Raw genomic sequence first — 21,542 nt, forward strand, 5'->3', positions numbered from 1 at the left:
GCATCCAACAAGGAAACAGCAAATTAAGTTAATTCCATTATAATCACCTCTAACTGTAAGCCCAATGTTGTAAATGCTGCATCACTTTCACTTACAATAGCACTGATACATCTGGTCCCCTACTATAATACAACAATAAAAACATGTTAGGGAAAAAATAATTTAAATAGTTGTATAGCGACCTAAGCATCTAGGCAGAAGCATTCACTTTCTAAATCCTCTTTAAATAATTGAATGAAAAACAGTCAACAGTGGAAAACTTTCTTCTCTCCTGTTATATAAAGCAGGACATAGGACATGTAAAGAGAGTCCTAGACATTTCCAAAACACCAGAGAAATATCCCAAACTTAAATTGGAAACAGAACAAACAGCATAAGACACAGTCCGTCACACTATAAAAAGTAGGATTTCCACTGAGAAATACTATTCATCATTTGTGCATCCTTAACCTTACTACTGATGAGAAAACTGGTAGAAATGAGTCTCATGCAATTACACAAACTTTTCTCTGATATTCTCATAGATGAGGTGTATTGGGTTTGCGTGGCAAGGTTTGGTAGCAGGGGGCTACAGGGGCGGCTTCTGTGAGAAGCTGCTGGCAGCCTCCCCCATGTCCCACAGAGGCAATGCCAGCCGGCTCCAGGACGGACCCGCCGCTGGCCCAGGCCGAGCCCGTCAGCCACGGCGGTAGCGCCTCTGGGATAATGTATTTAAGGAGAGAAAAAACCCACTGAGCAATTGCAGCCAGGAGAGAGGAGTCGGCACATGGAGAGAACCAGCTCTGCAGAGCCCCAGGTCAGTGCAGGAGGAGGGCAGGAGGCGCTCCAGGCCCGGGGCAGAGGTTCCCCTGCAGCCCGTGGGGCAGCCCGTGGGGAGGCAGCTGTGCCCCGCACCCAGGGGGGTCCGCGGGGGAGCAGAGACCCACCTGCAGCCCGGGGGGGACCCCACGCCAGAGCAGGGGGTGCCCGGAGGAGGCTGCGACCCTGTGGGAAGCCCGCGCTGGAGCAGGCTCCTGGCAGGGCCCCTGGCCCCGTGGAGAGAGGAGCCCGCGCTGGAGCAGGTTCCCTGGCAGGACTTGTGACCCCGGGGGGACCCTCGCTGGAGCAGCCTGTGCCTGAGGGGCTGCAGCCTGGGGGAATTATTGGAGAAAGTTTGTGGAGGACTGTCTGCTGTGGGAGGCACCTCACACTGGAGCAGGGAAAGAGGATGAGGAGCAAGGAGCAACAGAGACATGATGAACTGACCGCAACACCCATTCCCGTCCCCCTGTGGCACTCAGAGGGAGGAGGCAGAGAAAATCAGAAGTGAAGTTGAGCCCAGGAAGAAGAGAGGGGTAGGGGGAAGGTGTTTTTAAGATTTGGTCTTATTTCTCATTACCCTACTCTGATTTGATCTGTAATAAAATTAATTTCCCCAAGTCAAGCCTATTTTGCCCATGACGGTAACTGCTGAGTGATTTCTCCCTGTCCTTAGCTCAGCTCACAAGCCTTTTGATGTATTTTCTCTCTCCCCTGTCCAGCTGGGAAGGGGGAGTGATAGAACGGCTTGGTGGGCACCTGGCATCCAGCCAAGGTCAACCCACCACAAGAGGTAAGCATACAGCAAGCATGGGAGCATAAAGAAGAGTAAAAGGCAGAGTTGCAAACCTGAAAGTACAACTGAAAGTTAACAGTCCATGACACAATAGTTCCAGCACTAATTCAAGTGCAATATAGACACACAGCAAGCAACTTTGCTCAAGAAGCTTTTTCACCTCTTCAGTGCATGCAGGCAGGCATATTCCCCATCCTCTCTGTAGGGGTATATAAGCAGCAAGCACTGTCTTCAGATTCCAATTAAAGATGAAGTGTTTACACTTGTTGTTTTCCTTGCCGGGAGCCTTTTTTTTCCTCTTCACAAGTTCTTCTAAAAAGCACTCTTTGTTTTGGTTTTTTTTACATATATAAATCTTCTCAGCTGGTGAGAAGGAGAAACTTCTGGGGTGAAGGAGAAACTTCACTCTTTCTTTGATTGCAGGGAACTTTGGTTTACCACAGCTTTAATTCCCTATGCTATGCACTGCCTAAATCCATAAAGCCTTTTCTCTCACCTCTGACCACTTCATTTGTATTTTCTCCTCTTCCCCTAGGCAGTGCAATAGAGTAAATTTTTTAAATTTTTTTTTTTCTTTTAAGCAGAGCCAAGTTATTAACACATATTTCACTGCTCAGCTGGACCTCCTAATAAGCTAGTTACTGCTTAGAGACAGGCTAATCAGGAGAGGAGTCAGGATGTCCAGCAGAGAACCAACACAAGAATGAAAGATAGACTAAAAAGTGAGGCTGAAGCTAGGTACTATGGTCATGAAAGCAGATATACCAACAGAGCAGCATGAAGGAGGGCAAGTGCCTGATCACCAACTCACATAATCACTACAGACCAGGACAAAGATTTGGCATTAACAAGCTTGGTATTATTCATTTATAATTTTGTAGTAGAAAAGAATTTAAAAACAAAAACACACACCCCTCAAAGTTTGGCTTGTTTGTAACCACAGTTGTTTAACATGCAGTCCAGCACCTTTTAGCATAGTTTGGCCTTAAATTTTAAATGTGTTGTTTTGCAGTTGCTACATTTGTTCAAACACTGTCTTAACTGATGTGCTCAAGCTAAAACATTTGAGTTTCTTTGTAGTTTCAATAGCAGCACAGACACACCTCACCTTAAGGAGATGAACACCCTTACTCTGGGAACAAGCAAGCTCAAAAAGTCAGAGCCTAACAAAAAAGAACCTAAACAAGGGTGTGAGGGAAACTAAGAATGAGCCAAACCAGCAACAAAACCGTATCAGGTGGAGGAAATGTGTGTAGCCACCAGGACGAGGATGAAGCACACGAGGCCTGGAGTGGAAGCAGTTAGAGATTATACATACCTAGTATTTCCAATCATTCTGTAACATGCCCAAACTTTTATCTGTTCTAAAGAACAACAGGTCTCGCATTGTGACAGTAATACATAAGACAACAAGGCTTTGCAAAGCAGGAATAATACGTTGTGAAGGACCATTCATGCAGTCCTGTAACAACAGTATGCTGATGTAGTTTCTTAATATCTGTGACGAATAGATTCTCTAAAGCATTTTGAAATGATTCACTTAATACCTTTGAGATCTGTGCAAAGGGGCATGAAAGGCTGTGATTTCTATGACACTCAAGCAATAGAAAGCCCTTGTTCTGTGGAAATGCATCTCATTCAAAATGAGATTCCTTAGATTTTCTTCTAAATTGTGTAATCATAAATTTAATTTAGTCCAGTATCTCTTCCAATATCTTTCATGTGTTCTTAAAAAAGAACTCCTAAAACCACTGTGAATATTTCATATATGTCTCTCTATTCTTTTGATGAATTTTATTAGGCCCTGATACTTTGAAAATATTAAATAATCACACTTAAATAAAAGTGTGGTATAGCTTTCTCTTTTCTCTTTTTTCTTTTTTTTTTTTTTTTTTTTTTTTTTAATTCTAGACAGTTCTTAGCTATATATTTCTGGTGTTAATTGTGTTACTATGTGATCTCAGTGTTGTGGCTTGAACTTGGGCCAGCAGTCAAACACCACTCGGCCCTTCACTCACCCTTTCCCTTGGTCAGTCTGGGCCAGGCACTCCAGCTGTGCCCCTCCCAGCTCAAAGAAAGTTAACTCTACCCTGGCTGAAATCTGGGTCAGGTGCTCCGGTTATGCTCTCTCCCAGTTCAAGAAAATTAACTCTATCCCAGATGAAACCAGGACACTCAGTTCTAAGTTTTTTAATGAAGAAATGCACAAAATGTCAAAATGTCATTAGTACTGTCCTTTCCTTTGGCATTGTCTGAAATGAATTTTCCCTCTGGCTCAAATAATATATTCCCCAAATACAATATTTCTCATTCCCAGTCATAACAATTGTCACTTTTGTAGTGTATAGTATGTAGAAATATTTCTGAAATTAAAAACTCTGAATGACTATAAAGTGTACCTTAGTGTTACCTAGTCAATGGAATGAGTACATAAATAAATCAGATTATACTCTCTTGTATTAGCAAAAAAGTGGTAAAAGAAAATTTATTAACATTTTTCCTCCATTTCTTTATCTGTGGGTAAAGGCATACTTCTTATACAGCTTTAGAGCAATGAAGGAGCCTTAAGCTTACCATGTGTTTGTTATTCTTTTGCTTTAGCAGCTGCTAATCTTGATAGCAAACCGTTATCCCAGCTCTAGTCTGGCCACTGTCTTCAGTGGGCCTCCACAGCAGCTAAGACATCTTAGACTTTCTACTCAAAAGAGGTGGAGAGCAATAGTGGAGATTTGTATATGAAATCTGCCTTTTTTCATTGGAAGCCATCAAAATATTTTTTCTTCTTGAAACATAAGTCAAGGGTAGTCATTTGGCTACAGGCAAAGGGTTGAATGAAGGAGGAACACCGACGCTTATGAAAATGAGAAAAGATGAATACTGTAAATCCCAGTATTTCCTAGGCATTCCCATCACTAGGAAATTGCCCTCTAACCTGGCTTAAAATTATGGTGAAAACAAAAAGCTAGAAGGAGAAATATTTATTATGATGAAAGTATAGTGATGTTTTTTCCTTTCTCTTGCTAGTTGTTGTGGGCAAGCCACAGCTAGCCAGAAATAATGTTTTCAGAAGCTATTCTCCATTGTGAATGCATCAGTTTTGGGTTGTACCACATCTGGCTTCTCATATATTGTTCTAAATCTTCCCCCCAAACCAGATATTTCTATGTGCTGCAGTCAGTTAGTCTCTTAAATCACTGCAATTTATTGAAAGAACTACCGTATCCTCTAGAGAGAAAATCGTGCTGGAATACATGGTTTTATAGGAAGGGTCATTCCTTCCCCATCCTAAGGGAGGCAACTGTTCCTCTTCCTTCTCTCCCTGACTCATGAGCTTATTTTACACCTCTAGGAACACTTGAAGGCAGCAGACCTTTTTGCTGGTTTTCTACATAGTAACTGATAGAATGAACATGCTAGCAGAAATTTTTGATACCATTAGCAGAAATAGAAAAGAACAATGTAATCAGCTACTACTTTGCTGTGTTAGGAGTACAGAATACAGGGAAAATTGTGAATTATTTTAGTAAGTTTCTGCCTCTCTGAGTGTCATCATGACCTGTGTAAATAAAAGAAAAAGCACTTTTATAAATAATAAATCCTTGATTTATGTAGTGTTACTACAGACACTAGTCAAGGGTTAAGTCACTGATAACATACGGTCTTTCTTCAAGCTTCTTTCTGCATGTTATTAAAGAGTGTGCAGTCTCAAATTACTGTTAGAAATATCAGTATTAGAAATACCAGTGAGAAATCTGAAGGTAGATTGAAGGGGGAAGAAAGAACAAAAAGACAACAATCTTAGCTTATCCTGCAAAACAGAGTAAAACCAGGATTAACTGCCAAGTAGAACTTGTACTGAGTTATTTGATGGCTAATGGAAATACAGGATAAATGACCACACACTAATTTGAAGCCATTTCAAATGAACCTGTGTCCTCATCGCACTGTGCTTTTCTTTCTTTCACACTTTTTTTTTTCCCTCAACACCTTGCAGGGTTGAGCTTATTTGTAGGTGAAGTCCTCATATCACAGTCTGGCTATCATGAGAACTATGATGAAAATGACAATCAGACCAAACCATAACAGAGGCATGAGGGAACATGTTTGCAAACACTATTAAAGTCTGTCAGTTTGGTTGCAGGTATTGCATCTAACTCAGTTTCTTTGGCAGCCAGTCGGATTTGATCTTTCAATATCTGCTAGAGAATAAACATATTAATGAAATGAGATCATCTTAGAACTGGCTGCATGCCTACAGGGAGATGCTGAGAGGGCCACCTATACTGGGAGCAGCACAGGAATGAGGCTGTCAATGAAAGTAATTTTGGTAGAGCAAAACAGGATCACTACTGATAGCAGGAAATAAGTGATGGGAAATACATGGGGCAGAAGACAAAGTTGTCCAAGGCTCAGTGGAAGAAAACAATTCACAGAGAATCCAAGAAAAAGAAATGTGTTGCTGAGAATGATATATGCACAAGCTGCTATTAGCCTCTGTATTATGTCAAAATACAGGTCCAGGTGTCAGCACGTGGCACACAAGACATACTGTCTGTTTCTTTCATTACTCAAAAAACTCCCTCCGTATTCATGAATGTTTCACAAAAGAAAAGCAGGCAAGCATCACAAGATACATTTTTTCTAATGATTTAATTTAAAAGCTTTTCAATATCCCAAAATTAAATCTGCACAATAAAAAAGCATTACCATTGATTAGACTGGAAAGACAAATGGAATAAATAATATCCATTAAAAGTTCAAGTTATACTATGGAAAGCTGTTCAGCACACAGATCTAGTACTTATGCATGAAAATCCAATTGACACAATAGGCTATAACCATTCCAAGAACCTATTATAGCTCATCATGTAAATGGTTACACATAATGACACAGTCATTATGGTCTGTAGGGCTCTGGATCAGTGAATTAAAATTTCTCTAGGTAGAACAAACTTTGAGCAAATAGGCTCAAAGGAACTCTTACAATAAACTATGTCAAGACCTATCTTAGTAACTCCCGATTATACATTAACTCATTATCAACAGTTGAATTGCTAAATTTTGGAAAAATTTAGTTACCTACAGCACAGAAGCCAGCATCAAAAGTCAGTATTCTTGAATATGTGTCATCTAGATATCATTGTCCTTTACAGTTTCAAGTAAGAGAATGAGCTGTTTCATAATTTACCTTGACATTAGCAAGGCCTTTGACACCATTTCCCTCAGCATTCTCCTGGCAAAAACGGCTGCTCGAGGTTTGGACAATCGCACACTTCGCTGGGTAAAAAACTGGCTGGACGACCGGGCCCAGAGAGTTGTGGTGAACGGAGTTAAATCCAGCTGGCGGCCGGTCACGAGTGGTGTCCCCCAGGGCTCGGTTTTGGGGCCACTCCTGTTTAACATCTTTATTGATGATCTGGATGAGGGAATCGAGTGCACCCTCAGTCAGTTTGCAGATGACACCCAGTTGGGTGGGAGTGTTGATCTGCTCGAGGGTGGGGAGGCTCTGCAGAGAGACCTGGACAGGCTGGAGCCATGGGCTGAGGCCACCTGGAGGAGTTTCAATGAGGCCAAATGCCAGGGGCTGCCCTTGGGCCACAACAACCCCCAGCAGCGCTACAGGCTTGGGGAGGAGTGGCTGGAGAGCTGCCAGTCAGAGAGGGACCTGGCGGGGTTGATTGACAGCCGGCTGAACAGGAGCCAGCAGGGTGCCCAGGTGGCCAAGAAGGCCAATGGCATCCTGGCTTGTGTCAGCAATAGCGTGGCCAGCAGGGACAGGGAAGGGATCTGACCCCTGTACTCGGCACTGGTGAGGCCGCCCCTCGATTCCCGTGTTCCGTTTTGGGCCCCTCACTCCAAAAAGGCCATTGAATGACTCGAGTGTGTCCAGAGAAGGACAATGAAGCTGGTGCAGGGTCTGGAACACAGGTTGTACAAGGAGCGGCTGAGGGAACTGGGATTGTTTAGTCTGGAGAAGAGGAGGCTGAGGGGAGACCTCATCACCCTCTACAGCTACCTGAAAGGAAGATGCAGAGAGCTGGGGATGAGTCTCTTTAGCCTAGTAGAAAGTGACAGGACAAGAGGGAATGGCCTGAAGTTGCTCCAGGGAAAGTTCAGACTAGATATTAGGAAACATTTCTTTACAGAAGGGGTTGCTGGGCGTTGGAATGGGCTGCCCAGGGAGGTGATGGAGTCCCCATCCCTGGAGGTGTTCAAGAGTTGGGTCGATTTGGAGCTTAAGGATATGCTGTAGGTGGGAACTGTGCTAGGAGAACGGTTGGGCTAGATGATCTCCAGGGTCCTTTCCAACCTAGATGATTCTATGATTCTATGATATGTCAGTTGCAGATAAATTCTTAGAGGGCAGATTTCCTCTTTTGGAATCATAGGATCATTTAGGTTGGAAAAGACCTTAAAGATCATTGAGTGCAACCCCTTACATATAAGCACTATAGTAAGCATGCAATATTGAAAGGCTCATCTAATCTTTACAGAAATTTCATTTTTCTTTAAAATTATCATATGAATAAATAGGTTAAAAATGCTACATAAATCTTGGAATAAATCAACTAAATGAAAGAAAAAGGTATCTAATACAAAGTAACTAAACAATAATAGAAATAATATGTCTGATAGTACATTTATAGGAGAGTGGCCAGCTTAAGAAAGGGCAAGAAACACACTTGGACTGAGTGAAAAAAGGGGCAGGTTCACAGTAAATGAGCAACACTGAATCTACAATTCAAGTCCAGTTGTCTTCATCAGGCCTTGGGAGAAAGAATGCCATACACTGTTCCAGAGCATAAAGAGTGGCAGAAAAGAGCTTAAAATAATTAAGACAGCTACAAGGATATGCTTAAAGATGCATCTCAAGTGTAAGGTTCTTTCCTGTGTGCTAGTTATGCTTAAAGTCTCATAGGAGCCTGATGAGAAACCTCTCACTATTGCTGGTTAAGGCCTGATTCAGGTGGTTTGCTTGTAGCACCAAGCTGTAGCACTAAGTGGACAAAATGTCTATGAAATGTGTGGTCTTAACAAGAGAGTGGCTTTAGAGTACCTAATCCAAGTGTATAAACTCCCCATGAATTAATGAAGAGTGAGGTAAATGCTTCCAAGAAATTCAGGAAGAACAATTATAGTTAGTGACGTATAGATGACGTAATCACTATATCAGGTATCTGTGCATAAAATTCTGCCTGTGTCCTCATTTGAATACCACACCGTGACATCACCTTCTGATTAGAATGAAGCACATCACCACAGCACAGAGCTTGACCCCACAGTCAGAGCTTGTGCCTTTTTGGAGGTCAGCTGCTGTAGTGTGCAAAAAAGCTGAAACGATCAGTGAACTTTCTTCCAAGTATCTGACAGAGAGGTAGATGAAAAAGGGCATCCCTGTTTGATCTGGCCATGTTGCTCAAACTGCCATTACCTGACGACACAGCAGAAAGAAAGAATGCTGCCCATGTTGGCACTTCTTGTTTACCAGTGAGCAGAACTGTAGCTGTTTTCCATGTCTGTAAAAAGAGAAACCTTGCCAGTGCTGCCACTGTTCACGTGCAGAGCACGCAGATTGCTGGTGGTGCTGCTGCTCTTGTTCAAATGATCCAGACTGCAAGTGCTGCTGCTCCAGTGGAGAGAATTCAGCGTGTCAGTATTATGAAAGCAAGTGCTGCAGATGCTCTGATGATGAACCACATCACTCAAGAACACCAGGAGCTATTCAGTAAGTGGAGTTAAGGGCTCTTACAATTTCTTGGGGTTTTGTTTTTCTAATTTACATTATATCTTAATAGATGTGTTGCATTTAGAAAACACAGTCTGTTGGCATGTTGGAGCCATTTCGAATAACCACAGGATATCATTACTCTGACTGGGGCGAAGACTACTCCAGAACATCATTGCACTTGTAATTAGGACCACCTGATTTCCAGACAAAATCCATGAATGGCCAACATATGCTTATGTATTCTCACAGTGTAAAAACCTATGCAGCGACATAAAGGAAAAGAGAACCTGAGAACAAGGAGGAAAACAGGAATGTGTTTGTAGCAAGGGGGCTGCAGACAAGGATACAAGGAAAACTGGAGTAAAAACAAGGATTAGTAAGACTGCTGTTAACTGGAAGCAGAAGGAAGCAGTTATATTCAGAATAAGACAAAAAGAAGACAAATAACTATAAAGGCTCAAGAAATGCCACACAGAGAATGGAAAGAAGACATAATAATAATAGTCTTAGAAGACAAAACTGGAAACCAAGAGGGAAGGGGCTGATTATTAACCATAGAAATGCTAGACTAAGGAGCACTCACAAGTATGGGTGGGGGAAGAAGGCGGCAGAAATGAAGTTAATGGAAGAATTCCAGACTAAACAGTGCCAAACCAAAAGGAATTGACAGGACCTCTGGAAATGTATGGTTAATGCCTACCTTGGTAAACTCTGAAGACAAGAAGGAATCTTCATAGCAACCAAAGATTCTAGTCTCTTTAGTTTATTAGGGTTTTTCTGTTTCGAGTGACAGAAAGCGCAGATAGCATGGTTGAACATTTGAAGAGAGAAGGCGGGAAGGAAAGCAATAACAACATAGATGCTAAAGAAATGCACAGCAGAGAGCCAGACCATAGAGGCCCAGAACCAGGTGTCCATCTTGAATAATGATGCTTATGTCAAGGCTATGGAAAATATTGAGGAGGCATTATAAAATTAATATATTTTTTAAAGGATAATGTCCACAGATTAAGAGGCAGGTTAGGACTATCAAGATTTGAAGACAACAAGGATTAGCACATCCTGAAAATCAGTCTTCTTCTAAATTAATAATTTAAAAAAAAAAACCAAAAAACATTTGAAAGCCTTTGCAATTATCATAAAGAATTGGTGTTAAGGCTGCTACTAACACTAAAAATAAACTTAATTCATTCCAGAAATCAGAAATAATTCAGAGGTGATTTCTTAAATGACTACAAGTTAGGATGATCACAGGTAAATATGTGTTACTACGTTAAGTGGAAATGCTGGAACTGTTGTGCTACCTTCTTGAGGAAATATTGTATCTTCAAAATGCAAAAGAAAAACTTTTTGACGTTTATTGTCTTAAGTTTTCATTAAAAAGGAAATATTCTAAAAACATTGCCAAAGTTGTTAGAAAGCATTTTATACGTTCTGAAACAAAATAAAAGGTTTCATCTGAATTGCACAAAATGTATTTCTTCGCTCTAGTTATTTGTTGTTTTCATTTTGAAAAAATAATCAAACAAGAAAAGGAGACAAAATACATTTAACTCTGTATAAACTGCATTCCTCTTTTCACCTGGCCACCAGAAATAAGTCAAATCCATACAGACCTACAATGACTGAGATAACGCTTTACTGTTATTGTTGCCAACAGCATTCAACATATAGTGAAAGAATTATGAAAAGGACAAGAAAAAAATTGATTCTTGATAGTGATAACCCAATTCTTTAAACAAAATATCCAGTCACAATGAAAGGACGGTTGGTATGCAAAGCAGAAATGCTTATGTTATAATTTAGTGTCTTAGATGGTGCCCTAATACTCAAATATTTTTGTTTGAGTTCTTGGAGTTGTCTGGTTGATTTTTTTTCCAACTTTATTTAGATCAAAAGATGTCATCTCAAGATTCAGAACTAGGAATAATGCACCTGTCATTACACCAGCCATGTTTTCCGTGGCCAGCTTGCCTGTCCACTCTGTAAGCAAATCGTTTCCAACCATTTATACTGCCATTCAATCACTGCATTGGTGAGAAGTGCATAACTAAAAGCAAGACCAAAGCTGAAGTAACTGAAAACTTCCATATCATATGCCCAGTGTGTAGCAAAGCACATTGCCTCCCCTACACAAATAAAATTCAGCTGAGGAAAAGCAAAACTAAACAAGAAATAGATGTGCAGACCTAGTTTTCCGAGGTGAAGATTTGACCATAGCAACTGTGAAACTTGCAGGGAGAGAAGAGTGACAACCAAAAGGTGTAGAACATGTGGAATCAATTATTGTAATGAACATCTGCATTTAAATCGTGGCAATAATGGTGCTCAAGACCACATTTTCACCAAAGCACATCACGAAGATTGTAAACAGAGGCGCTGCTTACTGCACAGCAACTCAAACCTCTCTGAATACTGTCTGGGTGGCCATGACCTGATCTGTGGGTCCTGCAAGAACTCACTGCACAACCATCATGAGACTATTTCCTTGGCAGTCACGTGTTCAAGAGAGCCTGCTTCCCTCTGATACAATTGAAAAATTTAGAACAGGTGTGTATTTCTGTTGCTTCTCACACTTTCCCATGCCTCCTTGGGAAAGAAACTTGAACATATGGTTGACAAGTTATATTCATTCTCTGCACAGCACAAGAGTCAGAAAGGTGACACGTTCCCACTGTGGAAACACAAAAACCCATAATGGTGGCATCATGAGCCAGGCTCATCTATTACAGAATGAAGGATCTGTTTGTGGGGTGGGAACAGAAATGTGCATCTAGGAAGAGGAATTTTCATTTCATACTGCAGGACCCAGCATGGAAAAAAACACCAATTACATCCTCAGAATAAAATGGTGAATATCTTTTAATCAGAAATAGATGTTTGAAGATGAACTGCTTCTTCATCTGCAGGCAAGTTATTAATTGTCCCTCTTAAGTCCGTTTTAAGCTTATGCCCATGCTATGAGTCAAAGCAGTCACATTTTTCTGAGGTGTCACCCATTTTAAGACTTGACGCACAGCAACTAAGGGACTGAACACAGACTATGATTTTATCAATGTCTTTTAATTTTGATCTTTGCATATAACTTCACAAATGTTGGGAACATAATGAAGTTTCACAGAAAATAACATTTAGAAAGGTAAAAGTGAACCATGCACAATGAGAAACAGCTGGAAACATTAAATTCTCAATTTTGAAATAGTCTTAAATTTGAGAAAAGTAATGTATAATATTTGTGCAGGATTTTGTAATGTGAAATTGTTTCCTGATGTTAGCGGAATACCACTGGAATTTACTATCAGTCTTTGGTACTTTTGATTCTTTCCCTCACAGTTCACAATGTTTAGTGTCAGAAGAGTTAATCATACCTTCACATAACGGCCATCAGAGGAATGTACTGTCAGCCACAGACATAATGTGGGCTATGCAGGTGCATTTACCGCCAATATTTTAGCTCCATACTGTTATAGTGAATTTTCAAAGATAATATAGAGCTACAATAAATTCAGCTTCAGGATTTCCCATGTAATGAAGGAAAAATTATCAAGCCCATTTTGGGGAAGATAAATTTGAGTAAGTGAGGAAATAACAATAAAGTAGCAATTAACTGCCAAATTTTATACAGCTAAATGTGAACATTTTAACCCAAATAACTTCCCTCAGGGCTCATCAGCAGCAGAAAAGTGAGAAAAATACCAGAATCCTCATTCTTCTCCCATGTTCTACCAAACATGATGGTTTTTTTAGGCTAAAATCTATCATTCTGCCTCTTGTAACCACTACGTTTTAATAAGAATGTGGAATGACTGACCTGATTTATTTTTTTTCCACAGTACATCAATGAGTTGATAATGGCCTAATGGAAGTCATCCTGTTAAAATATAATTTCAGGACATATAAGGTCATCAAAAGAAAGGAGATCAGAAATGGATTATTAAAATTATGTATGGTTCATCACAAACAAGAAAAGAAGATGATGGAGTTGCTTGAAAACATTGAACTTAAACAGAAAGAAATTTCAGAATACATAAGTTATACTTCCAATCAGCTATCATATATGGATGGCCTTATCTGATACTCTAAAGAGGCTCTTAAGGAAGAAAGCCTGGTTGTGTTTCTGCAATCTGCAGTGATTGGTGAAAGAAATAGAAAATGCAGTTTCTTCAATTTTCCAACCTAATGCACATGTAAGAGAAGATCCCTTAAGAAAACATCAACTCAACTTGGATGAGTTTTTCTTCTGTTTTACATGGATTTGTCCCATCCCTTAGCAGCATAAAGCAGTCAGAAAGTAAAGCAGAAAAATATCCCTATTCTTTTAACCTAGAGATAATGTTCCAAGGCATGTTTCAAGTACTCATGAATCCAAGCAAGCAACATTATTCTGAAGCCCATTTTTAGATTCCATGTTTGATTTAGGTGTGCTGTCTAAGGACACTGTCAGAAGACTAAGCTCTACACATCCCCATCATCCTACACAGAGTAATGAAGTGTGTGAGTAGTGGAATACAGCTTGTGAAACTCCAGGAAAAGAAAGAAAATATCAGATTGTTAACTTTTCAAGTCCAGAACCTATAGACAATGACAGTCCCAGTCCCAGGACCTGTTGTTATATATCAGACTGTTGTTTACTCAAGTTCTGACAAAGTAAGACATTAATAAATTCTAAATATATATAGAAGAGATCATTAGATTTTCAAGCTTTTATGAAATCTGAACCCATACAAGTTTGAGTAAATAAGACTACAATATCAATTCCAAAACTTTATTTGTAGGAGACAGTACATTTCAAATTTCCCTTTTTAGATGAACTGAAGCATAAATTGATTCATATCACATTCTACTGTAGTCAATAGGGTTCTGATGTTATTATATACGTGATATGAATATGTTACATGGAAAGGTCCAATCAGAAAGAAATAGATATACCATGTTTGTATTTAAATATCTGTATGTCGGGTCAAATAATTCAATTCTGGTCTTGGCCTTCAATGTGACCACATCATATTCATGAAATTTTCCTCATTATACATTTATAGATGCTAACAAGATCAGTATGCTTGTTGCCTAAGATCCCAAGTGCATGTTGCAAAGTGCTGACTGCTGTCAACCTACATTACTTTTAGTGTGTTAGAAGAGGATAGTATGAAATTCCCAGGAGGAAGCTTAGCATTTTCCAAGAACACAAACTGCATTATCTTCCACATATATTTGATGTTATGGTTGGAATTTCAGCTGCATTGGCATTTCATAATTAAAATATGCCTAACAGGGATGTTCCAAGAAAGTAAATATGAGGTAGAGTTTTATAAAGTTGCTTGTATTGGTCCCGACAACACTGCCCAGACACAACGAGCTGGGCAGCTAAACAAAATACAGCTGCAGAACCTTGAAATACATAATCTGGATCCAAATGCAGAATATCTTTTTAAAGTCTGTGCTGTCAATGCAAGTGGGCGAGGACAATGGAGTGAGATGTGTAAGGTACTGTACATTCTTTATATACTTCATAGAGTTGCCTTGAACTTCTTGCCTCCACAATTTTTTTTTACCCCATGTATTTATGAAGAAGACTTCTTAAATGGAATATTGCTATTCATTTATCTAGGTAAGTGATAATAATAGTTACACTGGATTTTTCCATACATTGTTTTTTCTAATTCAGTTTGCAACTGCTTGACCTATGTAGAATGTTTCTCATTTTTTCTAGCAGGGATGCTGTGTCATGATTACTTCAGCCAAGTCACTGTAATTCATACTGCTTCAAGGGCTGAGACCGCGTTTGCACTAATCTCTCTGAATACACAGAGTAAGGGTATGAAGTGTCAGATCCAGAAGCTTTCATGTTAGAACAAGGTGGCAATCATTAGAAGAGCAGACACAAACAGAAAAATAAGAAAATTCTTTGACACCTTTCAACAGAGTCTCCTTTACTGTGGTTTTTGAAGAGGAGGAAAAGTGTTGCAAGATAAAAGTTAAAAGGAGTAGAAAGGTATTCAAAAAGGTGTTGAAAGTTAAGATATCTAATGAATTCACTTTAACACCCTTTAAGCATCCCAGAGCTCTTGCTGAAGTCACCTTTAGTTTTTCATGCCTTGCTGAAAAAATACATACTTAACTCATACTTTCTCCTTGATAAATTTTCAGTAAAGGGTGTATTGAGGAGCTGCAGTGCATAAAAAGCAGATGGCTTCCAAGAGAATGGTAGCTGCTGTTGTCTGGTTCCAACTGCATTTCACAGCCTTTTTCTGTATCAGTTACACCAAGCGTTGTCCCTTTCCAGGCCTCTTGTCCCTTATCACATTAGAGAGTAAGAGCCTTAACTCTGGAACAGTATTCAGACATCCCTCACACTTCATGAGTTTTAATGACAAACGACACCTTCCTAGACTGCTATACTTCCTATACTTAAAACACTGAGCACAGTAGTTTCTTTTTTTTTTTTAATCTAACACGTTGGAATGTGATATTGATTTTTCTTCTGAAAATTGTTCTTTCTGCACACAGTACAATCATATTAATATTCCACAGAAACACAAACTCAGTTAACATCTGCTGTAATTTACAGAAGAGTTTCATAGCAAATGAAAATGAGACAGCATGTATGACAGACTTTTATAAATCTTCTTTCAAAAAAATAACTACCACTGTTCCTTTTGCATAATATCAGACTATTTTACTTTACCAGTTACACTACACAGAAAGTCTGGAAGAAATTTTTTTAAAAGAAAATGTAGTATTTGATTTTTAAATTGGGGATTTAGTCAGAGAAATATCATTCTTCGTGTGTAACAGTTACTAAGTTTGTGAGGGAATGTAACTGTGATGGCTATGACAGGTCACAGGAGCCCAGGCACCAAGATATGAAGAGGTAGAAGGTGACAGAAAGTTTCATTAGACAGCAGCTAATATTTTATTCTTTGAACTAAAGCTGATGCCATGCCACTGATACCCCAAAATATCAAGTCCAACAGAAGAGGTTATTCAACTACATTGTTTAACTAGCATTACAAGCAGATTTCCCAAGTCTGTATGAAGCCCTCATATAGTCTCTGTGCTTTTAGGAGTGATAGAACTTCTCTTAGCCCATTAACATGATTGTTGGCTTACAGCTGAATCACAACTTCCTCAGTTTCAGCCCTTTGTCAGTGTGTGAAGCACCATGGAAGTACCACCATATCCTTGTTACATGATCACAGAAGCTGCTACAGATGGCGTGATCTCTTTGCCCAAGAGGAGTTCAATACAGTTGACTCAATATAGGCTCTTAATGCCTCAGGAAGTGCCTGAAGGTATCTAACATATCTGTACAGGGCTGACAGATGACACCACACTTGTAAAATGCACTTCTTGAGCAGCAGCTAGGAAGAAGCCAGGTTACCCTTGAACATCTAAACTGGCAAAAGATATTTGTGATTTTGGCAACTGGATCCTAATTTAAAAGTCAGTTGCAGGAATTACACTGCACTGTCCTGAGTAAAGGATATTTTTGAGTATGTGTTGAGGTTGTGGAAGATCCTGGATGAGTGGCAGAAACCAAAGGCAGCCTTGTCAACCAAACTGCTATATTAAACAGCCTTGGCAAACCATGCAAAACTATGTCACAAGGCAAGCGACAGGGAATCCTCTAAGGATGAAATTCCGTGCTCCCTGGGGACTTTCAACAAAGTAGGCAAAAATTTGTTGCCCCCGAGATAAAGGATTGGCTGCCTCTGCCATAGGAGGAGGAATGAGAAACACTAAGGATGCAGTTAGAAAAACAGAAAGGGAAAATGCTGGAATTCTGCAATCCTTGCTCTAGTTGATGCCAGTACTATTACTCTTGGAAGATGTGCTCCCCCACCTCTTCTTCTCAATGACAGCAGCAGCCTGCAGCTGTTCTCAGCAGGCTGCCACAAATGCCAATACACTTTGTGTCCCTTAATCTGTCTCTTGAGATTGTCAGCCACAGAAACAGTGATAATTCTAATGAAGGTTTTGTTGCTTTATAACTTTTTATCATACTCTTGTTGATTAAACCTCTGGAAGGAGATTTTTCAAAATTACCTTAGAAGCCAAAAGCAAAATTACTTGTAATAGGATGTGGGCATCTAAATGCTGTGGTTATATCTGAAACTCTTTCCCTAAATGACCAGCTGCCAGAACCTAATGGCTATATATTGTATTAATCACTGTAACATTTGCCACCAGACAATTTGCCTCCAAAATAAGTACTTAGACATCCCAAAGTTCAACACAGATAAGACAATTTGACTGCTTTGAAAATACACCTGTGTTAAGTTCTTTTGAAAAGAGACACTAATTAAATCCTATCCCCAAAATAATAAACACATGTACCTCTTCTGTACTTTAATACATCCTTGTTTTCTACTTGCAGATAATCACTTCAGATGAATATGGGAAAATGGAAGATGGGTGGGCAAAGTAGAAGAGTATTCAGGGTGCTCTGTATACACCAAATAGATAGACAAAAAATGAAAATAGGGATTTTTTTTTTTTCCTCAAGGAACTGAAAAATGTCTATGCTTCCTTATGCAATATCCCATTCCCACTGAAGTGAGCAGATAGAGATCTAACGGTGAGCTCTTCAGACTATTATTGCTTTCTGGCAAATAATAATAATAATAATAATAATAATAATAATAATAATAATAATAAACCCTGCGCTAACATTAGCTTTTCTTTTTCCAGATGTAGCACCAAGACCTAAGGAAAATGCTATGCCATGCATAAGATTATAGTATAAAACCCATTATACTTGAGGGACCTTTGCAGCTTAAAGGAAATAAATGATGTATTTGCATTGTAAGTTAACAGTCCGATTACTATTCCCTATGAGACCATTCAATACCAGTTCATAAAGAGCTGCAGGAGCCTGTATCACACTTTGCATATTTTTAAAGCACAAAATAAGTTACTCTGTACATATACACTTTAGGTCTCACCTTCACTCAGCTTAAGTACAACACACATACACACATAGAAGTGCCCTGTCAGTAGGCAGAACAAGAAGTACAAGAATGACAGACAAAATTTGATCTCCTTATACACTTAATAATGGTTGGGTTTACTTGACTGTTGTGAAGGTCACGTGAGTTGCAGTGTTTCAACTTGTTAAATGTAGCTGCAAATAAAATTAGAAGTCACAGCAGCTCTGATCCACTGATCAGGAGTTACTAGATCCACATCAAGTTTCTATATTGAAATAATCAAGAGTAATAACTAACGTCCTCTGTGCATGGATGATCTCACATGGTTCCTTTCTTTCACTTCAGCCATACCAACCAGGTATTCATATATAGCAAGCTATCTATATTTTCACACACACATATACGTGTACTTACACACACCCCTCTCCATATATGCCTGCACATATACGTATTTACATATACACATATATGTGTTTAAACACATTTACAAACTCCCTTTGCCCCAGTCCAATCAAGTAGGGCATTTACATGGGAATGGAAATAGGATTAGGGCCACTACTAGCTCTTAAACCCCTTCTGTCCATTTGTATGTTTGAGTCTTACCTTCAACACAGAACAAATCTATTAATGGAGAATCTTGTATTATGAATACTGCCCATGAAATCTTGAACCTCCTGCTACCTTCCTTAAGGCAAACAATAAAACTTAGGTATATTTATTATTAATATATCATTTTTCCATTGCACCTTTCATTTCGGAAGCTCTGGTTTAGCTTCGTATAGTTGCTGCAAGGTAGTAATATTCTACCCACTTTATGGATGGCTAATGTAATAAAAAGAGTCCAGTCAAATAGTCAACAAAGCCAAAATTTGAAGTCTGAGAGCAGCTAGTTCTCTGTCTTGTGCTAGCCAGTGAGTTATTAGCGATGCTTCAGTTAATACGTATGTTCTTGCCAGGATCTCTGTGCAGCTTTTCCTTGACAGCATACTTTTCTTTCAGCAAAGTCTCTAGATAGGAGTAAAGGCTATTAAAAGCGAAAGAGGTCTGCATTTTCAAATCTATTGAACAATTATAGCAGTGTCTGATTTTGAGAAATGTATTTTGAAACATTTAAAAGGGGCCTGATCATCACACATGAGAAGCACCTGCAATCTAAAACTTCTGATAGATTTTTGCAGAAGTCTAAATGTCTGAGCTCTCCAGATAGTAAAGCCCAATTATTCCTTCAATACTCATGGCTTTTTAAACCCATTCCCCAGACAGCAACATTTATGCCTTTTTCAAGGACACGTGAGTTTTTGCTGATGGCCTACAGTTCTCCAGAAGCTCACCCATCTGGTATTCCTTTTAGTATATTTCTCTGTAGATGGATAAGACTGCAATTTGGATCAACTGTATAAAAACCCTTTGCACCCCCTGGCTATCCATTGATAATAGCAGCCTTCTGTACCCAGCAGTTCTGGAGAGATGCAATTTGCAGTACACAGTTCTGTGCAACAGCAAAGCAAATCTCCAATTCCCATTTCGTGTAAACAGTGACTTGGATCACTTAAATAGGGCAACATATTATCAATATCGCTAAGAGATCAGAATCAGTCCAACCCTGCAAGCTTTAAGATTTTTATTAATTATTGTGGGGCTGCTGGAAGCCCATGTTTCTTTTCAAACAAATTACCCTTCAAACATCTCTATCTCAGCTCGCTTTGCTTTTTTCTCCAGGGTTACCTCTATTTTCATGGGAGAAAAAGATGTGTTAAGATCTTCACATACAGTTCAGTGCCTGCCTATTGTGAGCAGAGGCAAATCCCATGGTGACTGGATGTCTACAGCCCAATTTACTGCACTCCTCCTTTCAATAAGCAGGCAAGGCAAAGAATAGAGCAATTTTGCTTATCTACTACTTGCTGCTCAGTTGCAGCAACGAGTGGGGAGGCAGCACCATTTCTCACCCTATATAGATATTTTTCAGCTGCATGCCCTGAAATTGAAATTTCAAGATGTTTATAAATAAGTAAAAACTTGCCTGTATTTAATACAAGTGTGATATTTGCATAATTACTTTTCAAGGTAATGAGTGTAATAGAAGCCAAAACACAGAAGGTTGAATATCTTTAGAGCAGCCTGTGCCAGCAAATAAACACAAAACTCTTGTAAGTATCAAATTGCGGAGCAGTTTAGAACCAGTGTAATTTATTTAGGGAACAATATGCATCTATTTGTGCTGGGCAGGTGGCCAGGGTGAAGAAATGAAAGACATATATGTAATTGAATATTAGATGAACCATCATTTCATTTCACCACCATTTATCTCTTGGAGTATCTGTAACCAACCCTGCTGAACAAAACACTATAAAATAAAAGTGTCTGTCAAACTACCTCCTCCAAAGTCAAGCAAACAGCTGGGCTGAAGCAAATAAGGACAATTTGAAAGAAAATATTCTGTGATGGTGGCTACCCACTTTGTTCAGTGATGAAATCAAGACCAACATCAGTCTAACATACAGATAGCTAGTCAGTGGCATCTCTGCCTTTCTGGATGGATCATAAAATAGCTGGCAGGTAGGAGATAGGTCAGAGGTTCAGCTGGCTAACCTGCATTACACAAAGCAGCTAATCAACCCCCCCTGCACAGCAAACCCAAGAGATATATTGGCATCAACTATTAAGGTATTACAATGGTTTACCATCCACTTGCTGTGTAACCCATGAGGAAATAATTAGTATCAATATCATTCAGGGGTCTGCAGTGTCATCTTCAAGAATATTTTCAAGACCATTATAGAACTCTGGAGAACATTGGTCTACCTGTAACACATTATTTTACACAAGAGGAGGTAGAGATCTTTGGGGGCCTGAATGTTTAACTGACAATTCGGACTGAAAATATACCCAATGTTTTCTAAAATTGTTCATAATGTGATAAGACTCACATTGCACCTCTGTACAATGTGTAAAAGTGACTTGATAGCTGAATTGAAATTCTGAAATACATAACTACACATAAGTATTATTTTAAGTCACTGCATTTTAAGCAAATAAAGCAGAGCAATAATACATAAACAAACATAAACACAGCCTGCTAGAACTGTTCTGGTTTGGACTGTGAAGCTGTGATTTAGTGCAGGTGAAAAATGCATCCTAAAAGCTAGGAGGTTCTGCAATCATAATTAGGAGAACAGAAATGAAAAAAGAACTAATAATCAGAACTGTTTGAACTAAGTCAGTTCTTATAACCTCAAACACACAACTTTTAGTCTCCCAAAATGCTGCTTAAATTAAAATTATCTGG

At 39.3% G+C, this 21,542-nt stretch overlaps 1 protein-coding gene across 1 annotated transcript; it reads left to right on the plus strand.

Annotated features, from left to right (window-relative positions):
- Positions 1-8,167: 8,167 nt before the first annotated feature.
- On the plus strand, positions 8,168-17,751 carry TRIM42 (tripartite motif containing 42). Its single transcript, XM_074912465.1, is given in 15 exon segments — positions 8,168-8,180; positions 8,956-9,031; positions 9,033-9,320; positions 11,215-11,267; positions 11,270-11,317; positions 11,320-11,479; positions 11,481-11,846; positions 11,848-11,873; positions 13,157-13,454; positions 13,456-13,561; positions 13,563-13,656; positions 13,659-13,912; positions 13,914-13,970; positions 14,559-14,807; positions 17,701-17,751. Coding segments are annotated over 15 exon segments (2,139 nt in total).
- Positions 17,752-21,542: the final 3,791 nt, after the last annotated feature.

The sequence above is a fragment of the Athene noctua genome, chromosome 8 (genome assembly GCF_965140245.1).
Source record: "Athene noctua chromosome 8, bAthNoc1.hap1.1, whole genome shotgun sequence".
NCBI classification, from domain to species: domain Eukaryota; kingdom Metazoa; phylum Chordata; class Aves; order Strigiformes; family Strigidae; genus Athene; species Athene noctua.